The sequence below is a fragment of the Marmota flaviventris genome, chromosome X, assembly GCF_047511675.1.
Source record: "Marmota flaviventris isolate mMarFla1 chromosome X, mMarFla1.hap1, whole genome shotgun sequence".
Classification (NCBI taxonomy): domain Eukaryota; kingdom Metazoa; phylum Chordata; class Mammalia; order Rodentia; family Sciuridae; genus Marmota; species Marmota flaviventris.
The window spans coordinates 42,737,759-42,755,137 of record NC_092518.1 but is presented as its reverse complement, the minus strand read 5'-3'; the positions used below and the strand labels follow the sequence as shown (position 1 = coordinate 42,755,137).

Genomic DNA, 17,379 nt, shown 5'->3' with positions numbered 1-17,379 from the left:
TAGGAAAATGCTGTAGTACTGAGTGATACTTCTAACCTGACACACTGTTTAATATCAGGACTTACTTCAACATATTGTGAGGATTAAATTAAACAAAGGCAGGGCTGGGGATATGGCTCAAGAGGTAATGTGCTCGCCTGGCATGAACGGGGCACTGGGTTCAATCCTCAGCATCACATAAAAACAAAATAAAGATGTTATGTCCACCGAAAACTGAAAAATAAATATTAAAAAATTCTCTCTCTCTCTCTTTCTCTTCTCTCCCTCTCTCTCTCTCTAAAAAAAAAAAAAAAAAAAAAAAAAAAAAAATTAAACAAAGGCAGACTTGAAAAACCTAGGACCAGTCTTAAAGGTTTAAGAAATAAAAACCTGTTGTAATATAAGAAATAATAAGATGGGCTGGGGATGTGGCTCAAGTGGTAGCGCGCTCGCCTGGCATGCGTGCGGCCCGGGTTCGATCCTCAGCACCACATACAAACAAAGATGTTGTGTCCGCCGAAAACTAAAGAAAAATAAAATAAAATTCTCTCTCTCTTTCTTTAAAAAAAAATTGTATTAAAAAAAAAGAAAGAAATAATAAAAAATAAAAAGATAGGACTTCCAGAGAGTGTAAAAATGTTTTTTGAGCCAGCTAAGTTGGTTAGGGCCTCGCTAAATTGCTGAGACTGATCTCGAATTCGCGATCCCTCACCTCAACCTCCTGAGTAGCTGGTATTATAGGAGTGCACCATCCTGCCCAGCCCTTAAGCCATTCAGACTGTCTCAAAATAAAATGATAAAAATGGGGGGAGGCGGCTGAGGCTGTAGCTGAGTGGCAGAGCACTTGCCTAGCATGTGTGAGGCACTGGGTTCGATCCTTAGCACCACATAAAAATGAAACAAATAAAATAAAGGCATGCTGTTCATCTACAACTACAAAAAAAAAATTTTAAAAAGGGCTTAGGATGTAGCTCAGTGGTAAAGCACCCCTGCATTCAATTCCCAGTACCAAAATAATAATAAAAACAATAAAATTTGTTGAATTTGTATAAGCATACAAATTGCAAAAATCATAAATGTACAGTTCCATGAATTTTCACAACGTGTACATTATTTTTAAAAAGACTCTGGATTAAGGATTTTCTTTTCCCGTCTAGGAGATTCACTTGAAGTGAGGGCCACAGTATTTGAAACAGATTACATCATCTGTCAGCAGAGGTGCTGGACAATTTGTGGCAGGGTGTCCAAACTTCACGTGCTCACGCAGCAGCTTCCTTTCCCCGCCCTTCCATCGCCCAAAAGGGACCTCAGTTTAACACACCGGAATATGAATCCGGAAGTAGACCTCCAAAACAACCTGCCACGGAACCAAAGGAGGCGGGGCCTCAGGAGGCGGCTACACACTGTCAGAAAAGAAGCAAAATGCCCGGCTTTGCCGGGGTGGAGCTCCGCGTAAGGGCACTCTAGGCGCATGTGCAGAGGCGACCTCCCTCCTGAGCCAGGTGGGAGGGGCGGTGGGGGGCAGGGTCGCGTGGTGCCTTCTGCGCCTGCGTTGAGGCGCAAGGTGGGGCCGTGAGCGCCCGCACTGTAGGGTGCGCGCAGGGGTGGGGGGCAACGGTCAACCGTCGCCTTGAGGCAGGCGACGGCGGCATGGCGACGGCCTCCGGGTCCTCGGATTTGGTGGGATCCGGAGCGCCCCCGCCTGGCGGGGCAGCTCAGATGGCGGCGGCAGCTGAGGAGGAAGAGCGAGAGGTGGTACGGGTCCGAGTCAAGGTGAAGCTGGCGGCCGGTCGGCCAACCTGCCCTGGCATCCCAGGGGAAGGGAAGGCGGTGGCTGTCTTAGGATGGAGGGCGGGATCTGAAATTTGGGGCGTTACCCGAGGGGTGAGGCTTGAAGGCAGAGTGATCCTTGTGGCGGGGAGGGCTTGAGGGAATGGGTCCTAGTGACACATCCTAGGGCGTGGGACTGAAAATGAAGGGGCAAAGGCCTATTATGAAATAGATGGGTGGAGCTTGTAGGTGAAGGGGCGGGGTTGTAGGATAGGAGGAGGGGTCGAAGTAGTGGAGGGGTGGGGCCCTGACTAATGTCTGGGATGCCCATAATGACTGAAAAAGGAGCTCCGAATCAGACCCAACACAGAGATGGTGAGGGTGTACTTCTGGGGCTGGAGATGTAGCTCAGTGGTGTTTGCCTACCATGTACAAGGACCTGGGTTTGATCCTCAACATGGCAAAAGAATAAAAAAAGTGCACTTTTGTGCGAGTCCCTACCCTTGAGCCCCTGTGCTTGTGGGGAAATAAACAGCTAAATAAATGAGATACTTCAGACATTGCTAAATGCCCTGAGGAACGAATGAAAAAGGTTATGAACTAGGGAGTTTAGCCAAGGTTGTACAGATTGTACAGGAAAACCTTCTGGAGAAAATATTAAAGGCTCAGGGATCCAAATTAAGAAGGGTCAGCTATGTGAATTTCATGGCAGGTAGTGGGATGGGCAAGAGTTCTAGGCCAAGGGAACAGCAGGGCAAAGGCTGGGGGTTGGTGATGAGCTTGGCATGCTCCTGTAGGTTCCCATATTGCTAGAACAGCAAGAGTGAGGGGAAGGAAGAGTGGTAAGGAGGTGAAACAGAGAGGCAACTGGGGCACAGGTGGTAAAGAGCCTTTGGTGTGTACTCTGAGGAAGAAAGATGTTGCAGTAGTTCCAGCAGGCAGTGATGGTGGCCCAGACTAGGGTGGTGGAATTGGCAGAGATGAGAAGAGAGTCAACAGATCGCTTTGTGTAATAGTGCTGTAAGAGAGCAGTTTGGGAATTAAGAAAAACAGAGGATGCCTGATCTGTGAGTGACCCAGATGAAGAAAGCAGAAAGGATGTTCCAGACAGGGGGATCAGCACACACAAAGGCCTGAAACCAGGATGTGTTGAAGATAACAGCCAACAATTTGGTACTACCAGAGTGTAGAGGTAAAAAATTAAAAAGTAACTGTGGTGTGGCTTGCTGGGGTCTCTCAGGCCCACCTGTTGGGGACCCTAGGGTTGTCACTGAAGAGATTCACAGGGCAGGTGATAGATAGATGTGCTAGATTGGGTGCAGTGTTGTAGTTAGACTGGTCATCATGATTCTGGCAACCATATTTGAAGGAATATAGCAAGTTTGGATGCCTGGACTATTGCTGTATCCTCCTCTTCACTGGACCCCTTGTTCTACCCTTGCCCTTCACAGTCTATTTGCAGAGCAGCCATAAGGTAAATTGGGCCATATCCCTCCTCTGCTCAGAAACCTCCTGTGGCTCCCCATCACTCAGAACAAAAACCAAAGTCCCCACCATGGCCCAGAATACCTCTCCAATCTTGCCTTCTACCACTTCTTACCCTTCAGCATGGAAATGTGGCCCCTCATGGCCTACCCCATGTTTTCTCTCTCTAGAAATGTGAGAGCTTCCTGCCACATGAGTTCCGCTCTTTTGCTGTAGACCCCCAAATCACCTCACTGGACGTATTACAGCACATCCTCATCCGAGCCTTTGATTTGAATGGGTGAGTAGAGGGATACTGGGGACTGGCCAGTGGGCCACTCACCTCGACAGCAGTTGTCTGGCTTTTTTTTCTTAAATGGGATTTTGGTTTACTTTTCTATTAAATAATCCCTTAGTGAACATCCAGATATGAATAGCTTGGAATACATGGGGACGTCTAGTCCCCACATAGGATAAATTCCTAGTAGTGGTATTGCTAGATTAAAGGGTATGTGCTTTTTAAACTTGCAGTGGATATTGTCACAATGCTCTCCAGAAAGGTTTTTACAAATTTAAAATCTCAACAGCAGCATATAAAATACTTGTTTCCCTCACTCCCTCTCAGTGATTGCTAGAAAACACTCAAAATTTGCCAGTCTGATAGCCAAACATTGGTATCTCTTGGGGGCAGATGTGGTGGTTATTTTGTGTTGGTGGGGTGGTTGTTTTGGAAGAAGACATGCCCATGGTAACAAATGTAAACAATAAAGAACTGTTGAGTATTTAGGATGTTTCCATGGTTACAGTGATTATCCTATAACATACTTCTTTGCTTAGCTGCACAAGTCTACCTGAAGAATAAATTAGTTGTTACTTGACTTTTCACATAAACACTTTCTGTTGTGAAAAATAACAAACATACAGATCGCTTTATTTTTTTGTGTAGTAAGAAGGCTGCTTTCTTCCCACTTCTGTCCCTCAACTACACTGTCACTGTCCCCAGAGGGGATCAACATTTTACCAGTTTTCAGTGTGCCCTCCAGATATAAGCAGGTGTGTATCTGTTTCTGTATTTGTGTAACAAAGTGGATATAAATGACCTGACCTCAAACTACCCACAGTCCTTAGTATAGTACCCAGCAGATAGTAGGAAGTTGTTTTCAGTACCTTCCATATTACCCCTCTTGTTTTGGAAATTGTCCCTGAGGCTTCCAGGGCATTGAGGACCTCTGGAGAGCTCCCTCATATCCTCTGTCCAGGAAGAAGAACTTTGGCATCAGCTACCTGGCCCGGGACCGGCTAGGACAGGAAGTTTACCTCTCTCTCTTGTCTGACTGGGACCTCAGCACAGCTTTCGCCACTGCTTCTAAACCTTACCTGCAGTTGCGTGTAGACATTCGGCCCTCAGAGGACAGTGAGTACCCAGTGCCTTTGGGCACTGCTCTGGGTCATACCTTTTCCCTATAGGATGACTCCACCCCTAACAGTACACTCCCTCAGTGGGCTGGGCAGCAATGTATCCTAGGCTCAGATCCTGGCTTAGCCTCTGGGGTTTAATTTCTTCACCTATAAAACAAAGATGGTAGTATTTTAGGGCTATTGTGAGGATTAAATAGGGAATTCACATCAAATGCCTAGAACAATACATGGCTGCACAGTTAATGTTAAAGAGGTGTTACTACTTGCCAGATACAGGGCTCATGCCTATAATCCCAGCACCTTGGAAGGCTGAGGCAGGAGGAGTACAATTTTTAAAAAATTTTTTTAGTTGTAGATGGACACAATATCTTTATTTTATTTTTATGTGGATCAAACCCAGTGCCTTTCACATGCAAGGCAAGCACTCTACCACTGAGCTACAATCCCAGCCCAGGATTACAAATTTGAGGCCAGACAGCAATTTAGGGAGGCCCTAAGTGACTTAGCAAGACCCTGTCTCAAAATGAAAAAAAAAATTAAAATGGCTGGGAATGTAGCTCAGTGTTTATGCACCCCTTGGTTCAGTCCCTAGTACAAAAAGAAAAACAATGAGCCGCGCATGCTTGTAATCCCAGCTGTGTGGGAGGCTGAGGCAGGAGGATCTTGAGTTTAAAGGCAGCCTCAGCAATTTAGCGAGGTACTAAGTAACTTAGTGACACCCTGTCTCTATGTAAAATACAAAATAGGGCTGGGGATGTTGCTCAGTGGTCAAGTGCCCCCTACCCCGATCCAAAAAAAAAAAAAGAAAAGTTAGCTCTATTATACTGTTAGAGCATATAACTTAGTAATATATAATATAACAGTATAGCTGTATTATTGTGTATTTCAGTTATAATAACTAAACATAACAATGCCCATTATATTAATGGCAATTTTGTTTATTTATTCACTCATCCTGTACCTATATTTGTTTGCACTCTTGCTCACTAATTCATTTGTTCCCTAAATCTCTCAGCTACTTATTTTCTTCTCATATCGGTTCCTCCAATTTAGCCTATGCTGGTCCCTGCAAACACACAGATAAATTAAGACATGGTCCCCCCCCCCAATTTTTTTTTAGTTGGACACAATATCTTTTTTAAAAAATATTTATTTTTTAAGTGTAGATGGACACAACACAATGCCTTTATTTTTATGTGGTGCTGAGGATCAAATCTGGGTCCCACCCGTGCTAGGCAAGCGCTCTATCACTGAGCCACAATCCCAGTCCCTGGACACAGTATCTTTATTTATTTATTTTTATGTGGTGCTGAGGATCGAACCCAGGGCCTCGCATGTGCTAGGTGAGTGCTCTACCACTGAGCCACAACCCCAGCCCCCCCAAAAAAAAATTTGATTATGGACCAAACATATTAGTTAATAGTATTCTATCAGTGTTAAACTTCCTCAGACTTATCTCAGTCTGTTTGTGCTGCTGTAATAGAATACTACAGCCTAAGGACTTTATGAAGAACAGAAATTTATTTCTCACAGTTCTAGAGGCAAGGAAGTACAAAATCAAGGTTCTGACAGATTTCATGTCTAGTGAGGGCCTTCTTGCTATGTCCTCACATGGCAGAAGGGATAGAAGAGCAAAGTAAAGGGAAGGAATGTTGTGTTCTCACCTAGTAGAAGAGCAGAAGAAAACGAACCCACTCCTTCAAGCCCTTTTATATGGTCTGATCCCATCTATAAGGCTCTGCCCTCATGTCTTAATCATCTCTTAATGGCCTCACTCCTTAATTGAGGTTTAGTATCCCTTATCTAAAATTCTAAGGGCCAGAAATGTTTCAGATTTTGGTATTTTTCAGATATTGGAATATTTTCAGAAACTGTACAAATTGGGCATTCCCTATCCAAAAATCTGAAATCTGAAATGCTGCCAAATCCTATACACTTTGAACATGAGATCATGTCCACTCAAAAGTTTGGGTTGTGGATTTCAAATTGTTGATGTTCAACCCGTGCCATTACATTGGCAATTGTTTCAACATATGAATTTTGGGAGATGTATTCAAATCATACCAGTATGGTAATGGTAGCAAGGCTATTTAAGAAAAATGTCGTTGTTCATTGGAAAAAACAGGTAAGAACAGACAAGTGTCATGATGTCTGCAAGTGATTTGGCAAACATGTTTCTATGTAGAGGGAATGAGATAAAGCAAATGTGGCAAAAAAAAAAAAAATGTTATCAGGTTGGAATCCCAGAAGTTCTGGAGACTGAGGTAGGAAGATCGCAAGTTTGAGGCCAGCCTCAGAAACTTAGCAAGACCTTGGCTCAAAATAAAAAATAATAAAGGCTGGGGATGTAGCTCAATGGTAGAGTGCCCTGGGTTCAATCCCCAGTACAAGTATAACAGGATCAAGGTGAGAGATGTTTGAGTAGTTCACTGTATTCTTTATTGTTTAATGTGTGTTTCAAGTTTTTTTTTTTTTTAAATAGGAAGTTATATAGTAGAAAATACTGTTCCCAGCCTGAGGGGGCTCACATGACTGTTTGGGATAAGTGAGGCATTTTATTGACATTATAGTAATATATCCATAGCCAACATGGATTCAACACTCGGGCCATTCTATGCACTTATTTTTTTCAGTAAATTCCCCATGTGATAGAAGAAAAAATTGAAGTTTAGAGTGGTGACAGGACTTGTTCCAGTCACACACAGTTAATTGAAGGATAGAATTTGAACCTAGGCAGTGAATAACTGGCTTGAGTCACCTTGGTGGTTTTTTTTGTTGTTGTTGTTGTTGTTGTTGTTTTTTGTTACCAGGGTGTAATGGTAAAGTATTACATATGTTGGCAGGTCAGATCTGATAGACAATAAAGACACTGTCTTTATACACAATAGCATTTATTTTAGTAATGATATGAAAGCAAGAGCAAAATCAAAAGTGATAGGTGAGAGAAAAATAGAAGAAAATACATCACCAGATCAGGGAAACACCAACACCTGAAGTCATATAGCTGGGGAGTCCCGGGGCAGCTTTTCAGGGTCCTGATTGGGAAGTTCCAGGCAGTGCCTCCTCTGCACAGGTGAGACTCCAAAATCTTACTCCCAGTGGGGCTCTTTAAATACAAGTTAGAACAAACAAAGCTCCATTCCAATAACCTGCATGACCTAGTGTTTCCCTCAAGAATACTTCATCCTCCCCAAAACTGGTCAGATCCCCAAATGGAGGGAGTGTTTGCCTTGAGATAACTGAATGTCTCTGAGTTCCCATGAGTGAGCTGAACCAATAAATCTGTATTCTTTAGATGTTCTAACAAGGATGTATGTACAAAGGTCACAGCAGGCACATGGACAGAGATCTTTAATATTTTCCTTAGCCCTTTACAAGGATTGAACCCAGGGGTGCTTAACGACTGAGTCACATCCCCAGCTCTTTTTATTTTTTATTTTGAGACAGGGCCTCACTAAGATGCTAAGGCTGGCCTCAAACTTGAAATCCTCCTGCCTCAGCTTCTCAAGTTGCTAGGATTATAGACATGCACCACCACACCTTGTTCTTTTTTAAAAATTTTGTTTTTCAGTTGTTGATGGACCTTTATTTTATTCATTTATTTATATGTGCTGTTGAGAATCAAACCCAGGTCGTCACACATGCTAGGCAAGTGCTCTACCATTGAGCCAAAACCCCAGCCCCTCGTCCTTGTTCTTAATCATTTGGCTCTACAACATTTTGAGTTTAAGATTGGCAGCTGAGGGAAAGAGAGAACAAATGTCAGACAGAAAGGTAATGACAGAGATGCACAGGAAGACAAACTGAGGAAGATAGATAGCTAAAGACAGGAATTTCTGCCATTGCATCAGTGACTTAGGTCAGTCAATTCATTCATTCTCCAGGCCTTGGTTTCCTTACCTGTAAAGTAGACAAGTAGCACTATTTTGGTAAAGAAATTAAATCTGCCTGGCTAATTAACATATGAGGAATACTCCAACTATATAAGTGCCAATAAAGTAAAGAGAAACAAAGATATCCATCTCTGTCAAAAATACATTTTAGAAAGTTATCTTTTTAAAGAGACTCATTTTTCCATTGATGAGTCATTTCTTTCCCTACTGTTTTTAGAAGCTGTCTGACTTACAAAATTCCTGCATATGCACAGGTCTGTTTCTGAATTACTGATTTTCTTACACTGATCTTTTTATTTATTTATTTATTTATTTGTGGTTGTAGATGGACAGAATGCATTTATTTTATTTTTTTATTTTTATGTGGTGCTGAGAATCGAACCCAGTGCCTCATGCATACTAGGCAAGTGCTCTACCACTGAGCTACAGCCCCAGCCCATACTGATCTCTTCATTAACTCCTAAATTGTTTCATGTATTTTTAATCATTGTAGCTTTATGATAGGCTTTTGTTTTGGGATTGAACCCAGGGGTGCTTAACTACATGAGCCACATCCCCAGCCCTTTTTATTTTTTATTTTGATACAAGAACTTCCACATTGCTTAGGGCCTTGATAGGTTGCTGAGGGTGGCTTTGAACTCTCAATCCTCCTACCTCAGCCTCCAAAGCCACTGGGATTACAGATGTGTGCCGCTGAGCCTGGCTTACATATATTATTATCTTATTTTTAGTATTCTTGTATTTGAAATGTATTTTTTTTCCTGGTGGTGGTACCGAGGTTTGAACCCAGGGCCTCACACATGCTAGGCAAGTGTGCTACTACCGAGCCACTCCCCCAACCTAATGACTGTGTATATTAAATACTTATGCCCCACCACCACTTACCCTTCTCTTTTAAAAAATTTGTTGGTGCTGGGGATCAAACCTCAGCACACACTCTACACCCCCTAACCCTTTACTCTTTCCTTTTTCCTTTCCCTTCTTTTTTTTTTAGTAATACATGGATACAATATCTTTATTTTGTTTATGTATTTATATGTGGTGCTGAGGATCAAACCCAGTGCCTCACATGTGCGAGGTAAGTGCTCTGCCACTGAGCCACAACCCCAGCCTGCTTTTCCCTATCTTGAACCCTTTAGTGGTCATTTGCTTCCAGAACTTCTTTGTTCTCCTCCAATAGGGTGCATGGGTTAGATGTACTCTAATGGTCAAAATGTCTTTCTTACCAGGGCATGGTGGTACATGCCTGTAATCCCAGCAACTAGGGAGGCTGAGGCAGGAGGATCATAAGTTTGAGGCTAGCCTCAGCAATTTAGTGAGACTGTAAACAACTTAGTGAGACCCTGTCTCAAATTAAAATGGTCTGTGGCTGTAGCTCAGTGACAGAGTGCCCCTGGGTTCAGTCTCTAGTACCCCCCCAAAAAATTTCTTTCTTGAGTTGGGGGTATAGCTCGGTGGTATAATGCTTCTCCAGCATGCTTAAGACCCTGGGTTAGATCCCCAGCACTGCAAAAATTGGCTAAATAGGTCTTTACTATCTTAACTATGTGTAGGCCTGTTGGATCTCAAGTATTCTGGGTGCCTGAGCTACTGTCCTGCTTCCAAAGTTGAGTCACAGCAGTCTGTTTGTTTCCAGTCTGACATTCATTTCATTGTAAGCAACCTTTTTTTTTTTTTTTTTGGTATGAGGGATTGAACCAGGTGTGCTTTCCTACTGAGCCACTGCGCTATGTGTGCCACTGCACCTAGCTTCTTTTTCTTCTTAAAAGTTGCCAGCCCAGTTGGTCCTATCTATCTATATCGCTGGGATTACAGGTGTGTGATACTACAGCCAGCTAAGAGACAGGGTCTTGCTCTATTGTCCAGGCTGGTCCCAAACTCCTAGTCTCAAGTGATTCTCCTGCCTTAGCCTCCCAGTAGCTGAGACTATAGGTACTCATCACGATGCTCAGCTCATTAGTATTATTATTTGTTATGTTAGTCATTGTCCCAGTACCTGGCACATGGTAAGCATTCAATAAATATTATTACTTTATGTTATTAAAATATTAGAGGGCTGGGTGTGGTGGTACATGCCTGTAATCCCAGCAACTCAGGAGGCTGTGGCAAGAGGATCACAAATTCCAAACCAGCCTTAGCAATTTAGCAAGGCCATAAAGCAATTTAGTGACAGTCTCTCTCAAAATGAAAAAGGAGGGCTGGGATTATGGCTCAGCAGTACAGTGCTCACCTAGCAAACGCAGGGCCCTGGGTTCAATCCTTAGCACCACATAAAAATAAATAAATAAAACAAAGGTATTATATCCAACTACAACTAAAAAAATAAATATAAAAAAAGAAAAAGGAATGGGGATGTAGCTCTGGGGTAAAGCACCCCTGAGTTCAATCCCCAGTACCAAAATAAAAATAAAATATTAGCTGGGTGCAGTAGTGCACACCTGTAATCCCAGTGGCTCAGGAGGCTGAGGCAGGAGGATCGTGAGGTCAAAGCCAGCCTCAGCAATGGTGAGGTGCTAAGCAACTCAGTGAAAACCCTGTCTCACAATAAAATACAAAATAGGGTTGGGGATGTGGCTCAGTGGTGGAGTGCCCCTGTGTTTAATGTCCAGTACCCCCAAAATAAATAAATAAATAAAAATAAAATATTAGAGTCTTCCCAGCCATTTTTTTTCTCATTGTAAAAATATGGAACGCTTCACGAATTTGCGTGTCATCCTTTAGCAGGGGCCATGCTAATCTTCTCTGTATCATTCCAATTTTAGTATATGTGCTGCCGAAGCGAGCACTTCCCAACCATTTTTGAGACATTTATTACAAAAGATTTCTTTATGGTTTGATGTTTTTACATGATTTGGATAATATGGGAAGAGCGAGTGGGAGTCATTGTTCTTTAGGTAGCCTGGCTTTGGAAGGAGAGAAACTAGGTCCTCAGTGCTCTTCCTCACTCTCATAGCACTTCACTCTGTGTACTCAGGCCCACTGCTGGAAGACTGGGACATAATCAGCCCCAAGGATGTCATTGGCTCTGATGTGCTGCTGGCTGAGAAACGGTCATCACTGACGACAGCCGCCCTGCCCTTTACACAGTCCATCCTATCTCAGGTGGTCTCAGGGACCCTGGGGGCCCATTTGTGGTGGGAGGGCAGAGCCTATCTAGATCTGATCCAAAGCATGCTGGTTGTCATCTGTTCCTAGCCTGCCCAACTGACTGGTGGCTTCCTTCCCTCCTTCCTTCCCAGGTGGGTCGAACCTTGTCTAAAGTCCAGCAGGTGCTGAGCTGGTCATATGGTGAAGATGTGAAACCCTTTAAGCCACCCCTGAGTGATGCTGAATTTCACACATACCTGAATCATGAAGGCCAGCTCTCCCGACCTGAGGAGTTGCGCCTGCGAATCTATCATGGGGGTGTAGAACCCTCTCTGCGAAAGGTAAATCTGTCTTCCCACTCACTTGTTGCATCCATCACTGCTGTGCTCAGAGGTAGCTCATGAGATACATTAGTGGGGCACACTCTTGTAGGTGGGGTGGAGATACTCCAGGGTAGGAAGCTGTCTTTCAGGTGGAACTAGAAGTCAGTAGTGGGAAGGCAGACTTGGCATAAGAAGTAGAGAGGCTCCAGGGGCTGGGTGGGTGGTGACTGATACACAGTGTTGCAATGCTCACCTCCAGAACCTTAGCCTCCCGTTCTTTCGTACATGGCCAGGTGGTGTGGCGGTACCTGCTGAATGTGTACCCAGATGGGCTTACAGGCCGTGAACGAATGGACTACATGAAACGCAAGAGTCGCGAGTATGAGCAGCTCAAGAGTGAGTGGGCCCAGCGAGCAAGCCCTGAGGACCTGGAGTTCATCCGCAGCACTGTCCTCAAGGATGTGCTGCGCACTGACCGGGCCCACCCCTACTATGCAGGGCCTGAGGATGGCCCACATCTGCGGGCACTACATGATCTGCTCACCACCTATGCTGTTACACACCCACAGGTGTCCTACTGCCAGGGCATGAGTGACTTGGCTTCGCCCATTCTTGCTGTCATGGACCACGAGGGCCATGCCTTTGTCTGCTTTTGTGGCATCATGAAGCGCCTGGCTGCCAACTTCCATCCTGATGGTCGCGCCATGGCCACTAAGTTTGCCCACCTCAAGCTGCTTCTTCGACATGCTGACCCTGACTTCTACCAGTACCTTCAAGAAGCAGGTGCTGATGACCTCTTCTTCTGTTACCGATGGCTACTGCTTGAGCTCAAGCGTGAGTTTGCCTTTGATGATGCCCTCCGCATGCTCGAGGTCACTTGGAGTTCACTGCCTCCTGATCCTCCTGAACATGAAGTAGAGCTTGTTGGACCTCCCAGCCAAGTAGCAGACGTTGGCTTTGGTGGCCACCGGGGGCGGCCCATGCGACAGAGGCACATGCTGAGGCCTGCAGGTGGAGGTGGTAGTGCCTTCGAAGATGCTGTTAAACACTTGACCACGTCCAGCCAGGGGCCTGGTAGTGGGGGGCGTCTCCTGAGACAAGCCAGCCTGGATGGCCTCCAGCAACTCAGGGATAATATGGGCCCCAGGAGGGACCCTTTGGTCCAACTACCCCACCCAGCTTCCCTCATTAGCTCCAAGTCCCTCTCTGAGCCCTTGCTGAACTCCCCAGATCCACTGCTTTCCTCCTTTTCCCGCCCTGACTCCCCATCTTCCTCATCTCCACCATCTACCCAGGAGGCCTCTCCTGCTGGTGACATGGGTATAGGCTCCCCCTTGATGCAGGAGGTAGGATCCCCACGAGATACTCGGAAGTCCTTGCCACCACCCCCAATGGGCCTGCCCCCACCCCAGGAGTTTGGCCGGGGGAACCCATTCATGCTCTTTCTTTGCCTGGCCATCCTGCTGGAGCACCGTGACCACATCATGCGCAATGGGCTGGATTACAATGAGCTGGCCATGCACTTTGACCGCCTAGTGCGAAAACACCACCTGGGGCGTGTCCTGCGCAGAGCCAAGGCTCTGTTTGCTGATTACTTGCAGTCAGAGGTGTGGGACTCAGAGGAGGGGGCCGAGGCCACAGCCCCATCTTGACTGAACTCCCTCCAACCCCCCATCAGCCCCACCTTTGCCATCAGGGCCCACATGTGAGATCCCACCTCCCTGCCTGCCAGCCCTAGACCTGTTGGAGCCAGGAACCATCTCTCCCCAGGTTTGAGTGTGGAGGGCTCTGCTTTGGCACTTTTTCCTATTTTTGTTGTGTTGTTTTTAAACAACAATACTTTGAACACATGAAGGTTACTGTAGTCTGTGTGTTTCTCTGCCCCCTTCTTGGATTTTACTCTAAATGGAATCTCTAGTGGCTCTTTACCTGATGAGGCCAAAATAGTGAGGTGGGCTCCTGCTTCTCCAGTGGTGGGGAGAGGGCTGCTGAGAAATTTTTGCAAGATTCAGTACAAAGAGTAGGATGTCTAATGCCCAGTTTTCAGAAAGGCTGGCTACTGCACTAGATAACAATATCTTAAAGGGAAAAGAAGACATCATGGCCTACTTAGAAACATTGGGCCAGCCTTTCTAGATCTACACCCTTCTCTGTGAGTCTTAAGCACTGATGCTGGCAACTCTGGTCAGGGATCTTTCTACAGTTACTATCTTACCACGTCCTTTGGAGCCAGCTTGAGGAACTGTGACCTTGCCATGCCTAAGGCCCTATATTGTGTCTCCAGCTCATGAGTACCTGTCTTAACTTTTTTGGCAATAGAAACCATTTATTTTTCTTCTCCACTCCACTAATATGGACAAACAAATCAAGCACCATTAAAATCCGGCCCTAAAAGAATTCACCTGTTTATTTGGAGGATAGTCATCAAAAGCAGGTCCTTTTGCCCACTTCTCAGAAGGTAGGGTTCTCTCAGGCTGGGTGCTATCCTCTACAGCGGACATGGAAGACAGTGGGTGAGATAACTGGGGTCCATATATCATGGCTTAGTTGTGCTAGGTTCTGGACAGAAGTTGTTCCACTGGACAATGATGCCAGAGAATGAGGGGCATCAGCTTAAAACAACAAGGATTTATTTATCTCACAGTTTCTGAGGGTCAGGAATCTGAGGAGCAGCTTATCTGGGTAGTTTTGATTCAGGGCCACTCCTGAGATTTCAGTTTGTCAGCCAGGACTGCATTAAGCTGGAGGCCTGACTTGGCTAGTGGACCCACTTCCACATGGCTCTGTTGGCAGGAGGCTTCAGTTTCTCACCACTTGATGCTCTTCCGGGGCTCCTCACAACATGTGATCTGAGCAAGCGGGCAAGAGACCATGACCAAGTCAAGACACAATGCCTATTACGACTTTTTCTCAGAAATAACATCATTTCTGTTACATTTAAATGGGTCATATAGACCAACTCTAGTAAAACATGGGAGGGGACCACATATAGGAGGAGGAACCACTGAGGACTATAATAGAGGCTGGCTACTGCACTAGGTAACAATATCTGAAGCAGAAGTAATGGAACAGACAGAAGACTTTTAATTAAATTTTAAAAATGACAGATAATATCAGAATATAAAACAGGAAAAAGATTGTAAAAAGACCCTCCAAAATTTAAGGTATGTGTTTGATGGTAGAAAGAAATGGTGGGCATGGTGGCACATGCCTGTAATCCCAGCGGCTCAGGAGGCTGAGGCAGGAGGATCACAAGTTCAAAGCCAGCCTCTGCAAAAGCGAGGTGCTAAGCAACTCAGTGAGACCCTGTCTCTAAATAAATAATAAAATAGGGCTGGGGATGTGGCTCAGTGGTTGAGTGCCCCTGAGTTCAATCCCCGGTACCAAAAAAAAAAGGAAAAAGAAGCAAAGTATATATTGTAAGTGGAGAACATGAAATGAGATGTCAGAATTGAGTCCTCATAATAGTAATTACAAATATATATATATATATAAAACAGAGACCATCACTGGATTAAAATAAGAAAAGTCCAACAGTACACATACACACAAATATTTGGAATTTAGAAATGTTCAATGTGAAAGGATGAAGAAAAGATAGAGTAGATAATAAAAGACCAAAGAAAGCTGAGATGGCCATCCTAATAGCTAATATAGAATTGAACACCATATATTGAACACCAGATATGTGTGCCATAAACATGTATATTCCTAGGAAGCCCTGGATAATACATTTTTAAGCTTGAAATATGTATACACACACATACATATGTACATACATTTATATATATATATATTTGTTCTGAATTTTTATGGATATACATTACATAGGTATGTATTTACACATATGTACTATATATAAAACCCTCCACTTGGAGCTAGGGTTGTGGCTCAGTGGTAGAGCACTTGCCTGGCACGTGTGAGGTACTGGATTTGATCCTTAGCACCACATAAATAAATAAAGGTATTATGTCCATCTACAACTAAAATGTTTTTTAAACCCTCCACTTAATAAATGGAGAAGACTCCTTTTATGTTTACAGTTAACAATTACAGAAGTAAATCATGTTAGGGCACAAAGAAGACCTCAGTAAATAAGTATCAATATTCAAAACAAGGTGGGTAGGTCAGTAATAGAGAACTTTCCTAGCACACACAAGGCCATGGGTTCAAGGCCCAGTACCATACACAAAGTTTATATTAAGCATGTTCGCTGACCATATGTAATACAATTAACAGGAGCAGCTAAAAAATGACTCCCAATTTTGGGTAGCTAACATTACTAAATAACCCTCGGATGAAAGAAGGAATCATATATGAATTTAAGAAATATATACATAAAATGATAGGGACCCCAGCTGCTTGGGAGGCTGAGGCAGGAGGATCAAAAGTTCAAAGCCAGCCTCAGCAACTTATCAAGGCCCTAAGCAACTCAGTGAAACCTTGTCTCTAAGTAAAATACAAAAAAGGGCTGGGGATGTGGTTCAGTGGTTAAGCAACCCTGGGTTCAATCCCTGGTGCCTTAAAAAAAAAAAAAAAAAAAAAAGCCAGGCAAGGTGGCTCAAGCCTATAATCCCAGCAATTTGGGAGGCAGCAGGAAGATTGAAAGTTCAAGACCAGGCTGTTGCAATGGGCAAAAGGTGAAACTTATGCAGTCCAGGGGGAGAAATAAAGAATGTCCAAGTGCTTCTGCCCTTTTCAATACTTTATTCACTCAAATCACTCCATACAATTTCACTCTATAGGTTCTTAATGAAGAAAATGACAATCCTGGGCTGGAGCTGGAGCTCCATGTTAGAGCGCTTGCCTCACAGGTATGAGGCCCTGAGTTCTATCCTCAGCACCACATAAACTAAAGATGTTGTGTCCACCGAAAACTGAAAAGTAAATATTTTAAAATTTTCTCTCTCTCTCTCTCTCTCTCTCTCTTAAAAAAAACACACACAAAAAATCAAGCCTTAGGTTTTAAATCCTACAGATGCACCCTTACTCAGATGGCGGTGATCAGATCAGGAACCAAGGTAGGCTTCTCCTGGGGTGGAGCTGACAGCTGGCTGAGGAGAGGGTCATAGAGAGAAGTTGCAGCTCTCATTAGGGTCTAGATGTGGCTGTAGAGTTTGAGAGCGGTGAGGAAGAGGCAAAAGATCACCAAATGATGAAAAGTGTTGGGATGTCAGTCCAGGTCCTCTTCAGGCTCTCAGCGGGAGGGCATCTGTATTGGCTGGCTGAAAGTCTTTCATTTGCTTTATTATTTGTACGAAATTTTGGGATTTTAGACCCCCCTTTCAGTCCTTATCAGCTGCCACTGGATCTCCTGATGACATTGTTTACCCTGGGGTTAAAACATCTGGTCTGGTGGTCCACACCCTGATCTTTTCGCCTTTCCCTCTTATCAGGCGCCTTTCCCTCTTATCTGAGGCCTTTCCTTCTTATCTGCCAGAGGC

General features: G+C 44.3%; 1 protein-coding gene and 1 non-coding gene across 3 annotated transcripts; one reads left to right on the top strand and one right to left on the bottom strand.

The window, feature by feature from the left end:
* Positions 1 to 1,538: 1,538 nt before the first annotated feature.
* Tbc1d25 (TBC1 domain family member 25) lies at positions 1,539 to 13,789 on the top strand. 2 transcript variants are annotated; one of them, XM_027952267.2, is made up of 6 exons: positions 1,539 to 1,752; positions 3,405 to 3,514; positions 4,473 to 4,627; positions 11,500 to 11,627; positions 11,765 to 11,953; positions 12,229 to 13,789. In XM_027952267.2, the coding sequence occupies exons 1-6, from the start codon at positions 1,630 to 1,632 to the stop codon at positions 13,585 to 13,587; spliced, it is 2,064 nt and encodes a 687-aa protein (XP_027808068.1). In that variant the 5' UTR covers positions 1,539 to 1,629; the 3' UTR covers positions 13,588 to 13,789. The 2 variants fall into 2 exon arrangements, with proteins under 2 accessions (XP_027808068.1, XP_027808067.1); XM_027952266.3 differs by lacking the exons at positions 1,539 to 1,752; positions 4,473 to 4,627 and adding an exon at positions 2,816 to 2,941.
* Positions 11,205 to 11,311, bottom strand: LOC114105744 (U6 spliceosomal RNA). The gene has a single exon (XR_003585079.1). It is a non-coding gene; the product is annotated as a U6 spliceosomal RNA (small nuclear RNA).
* Positions 13,790 to 17,379: the final 3,590 nt, after the last annotated feature.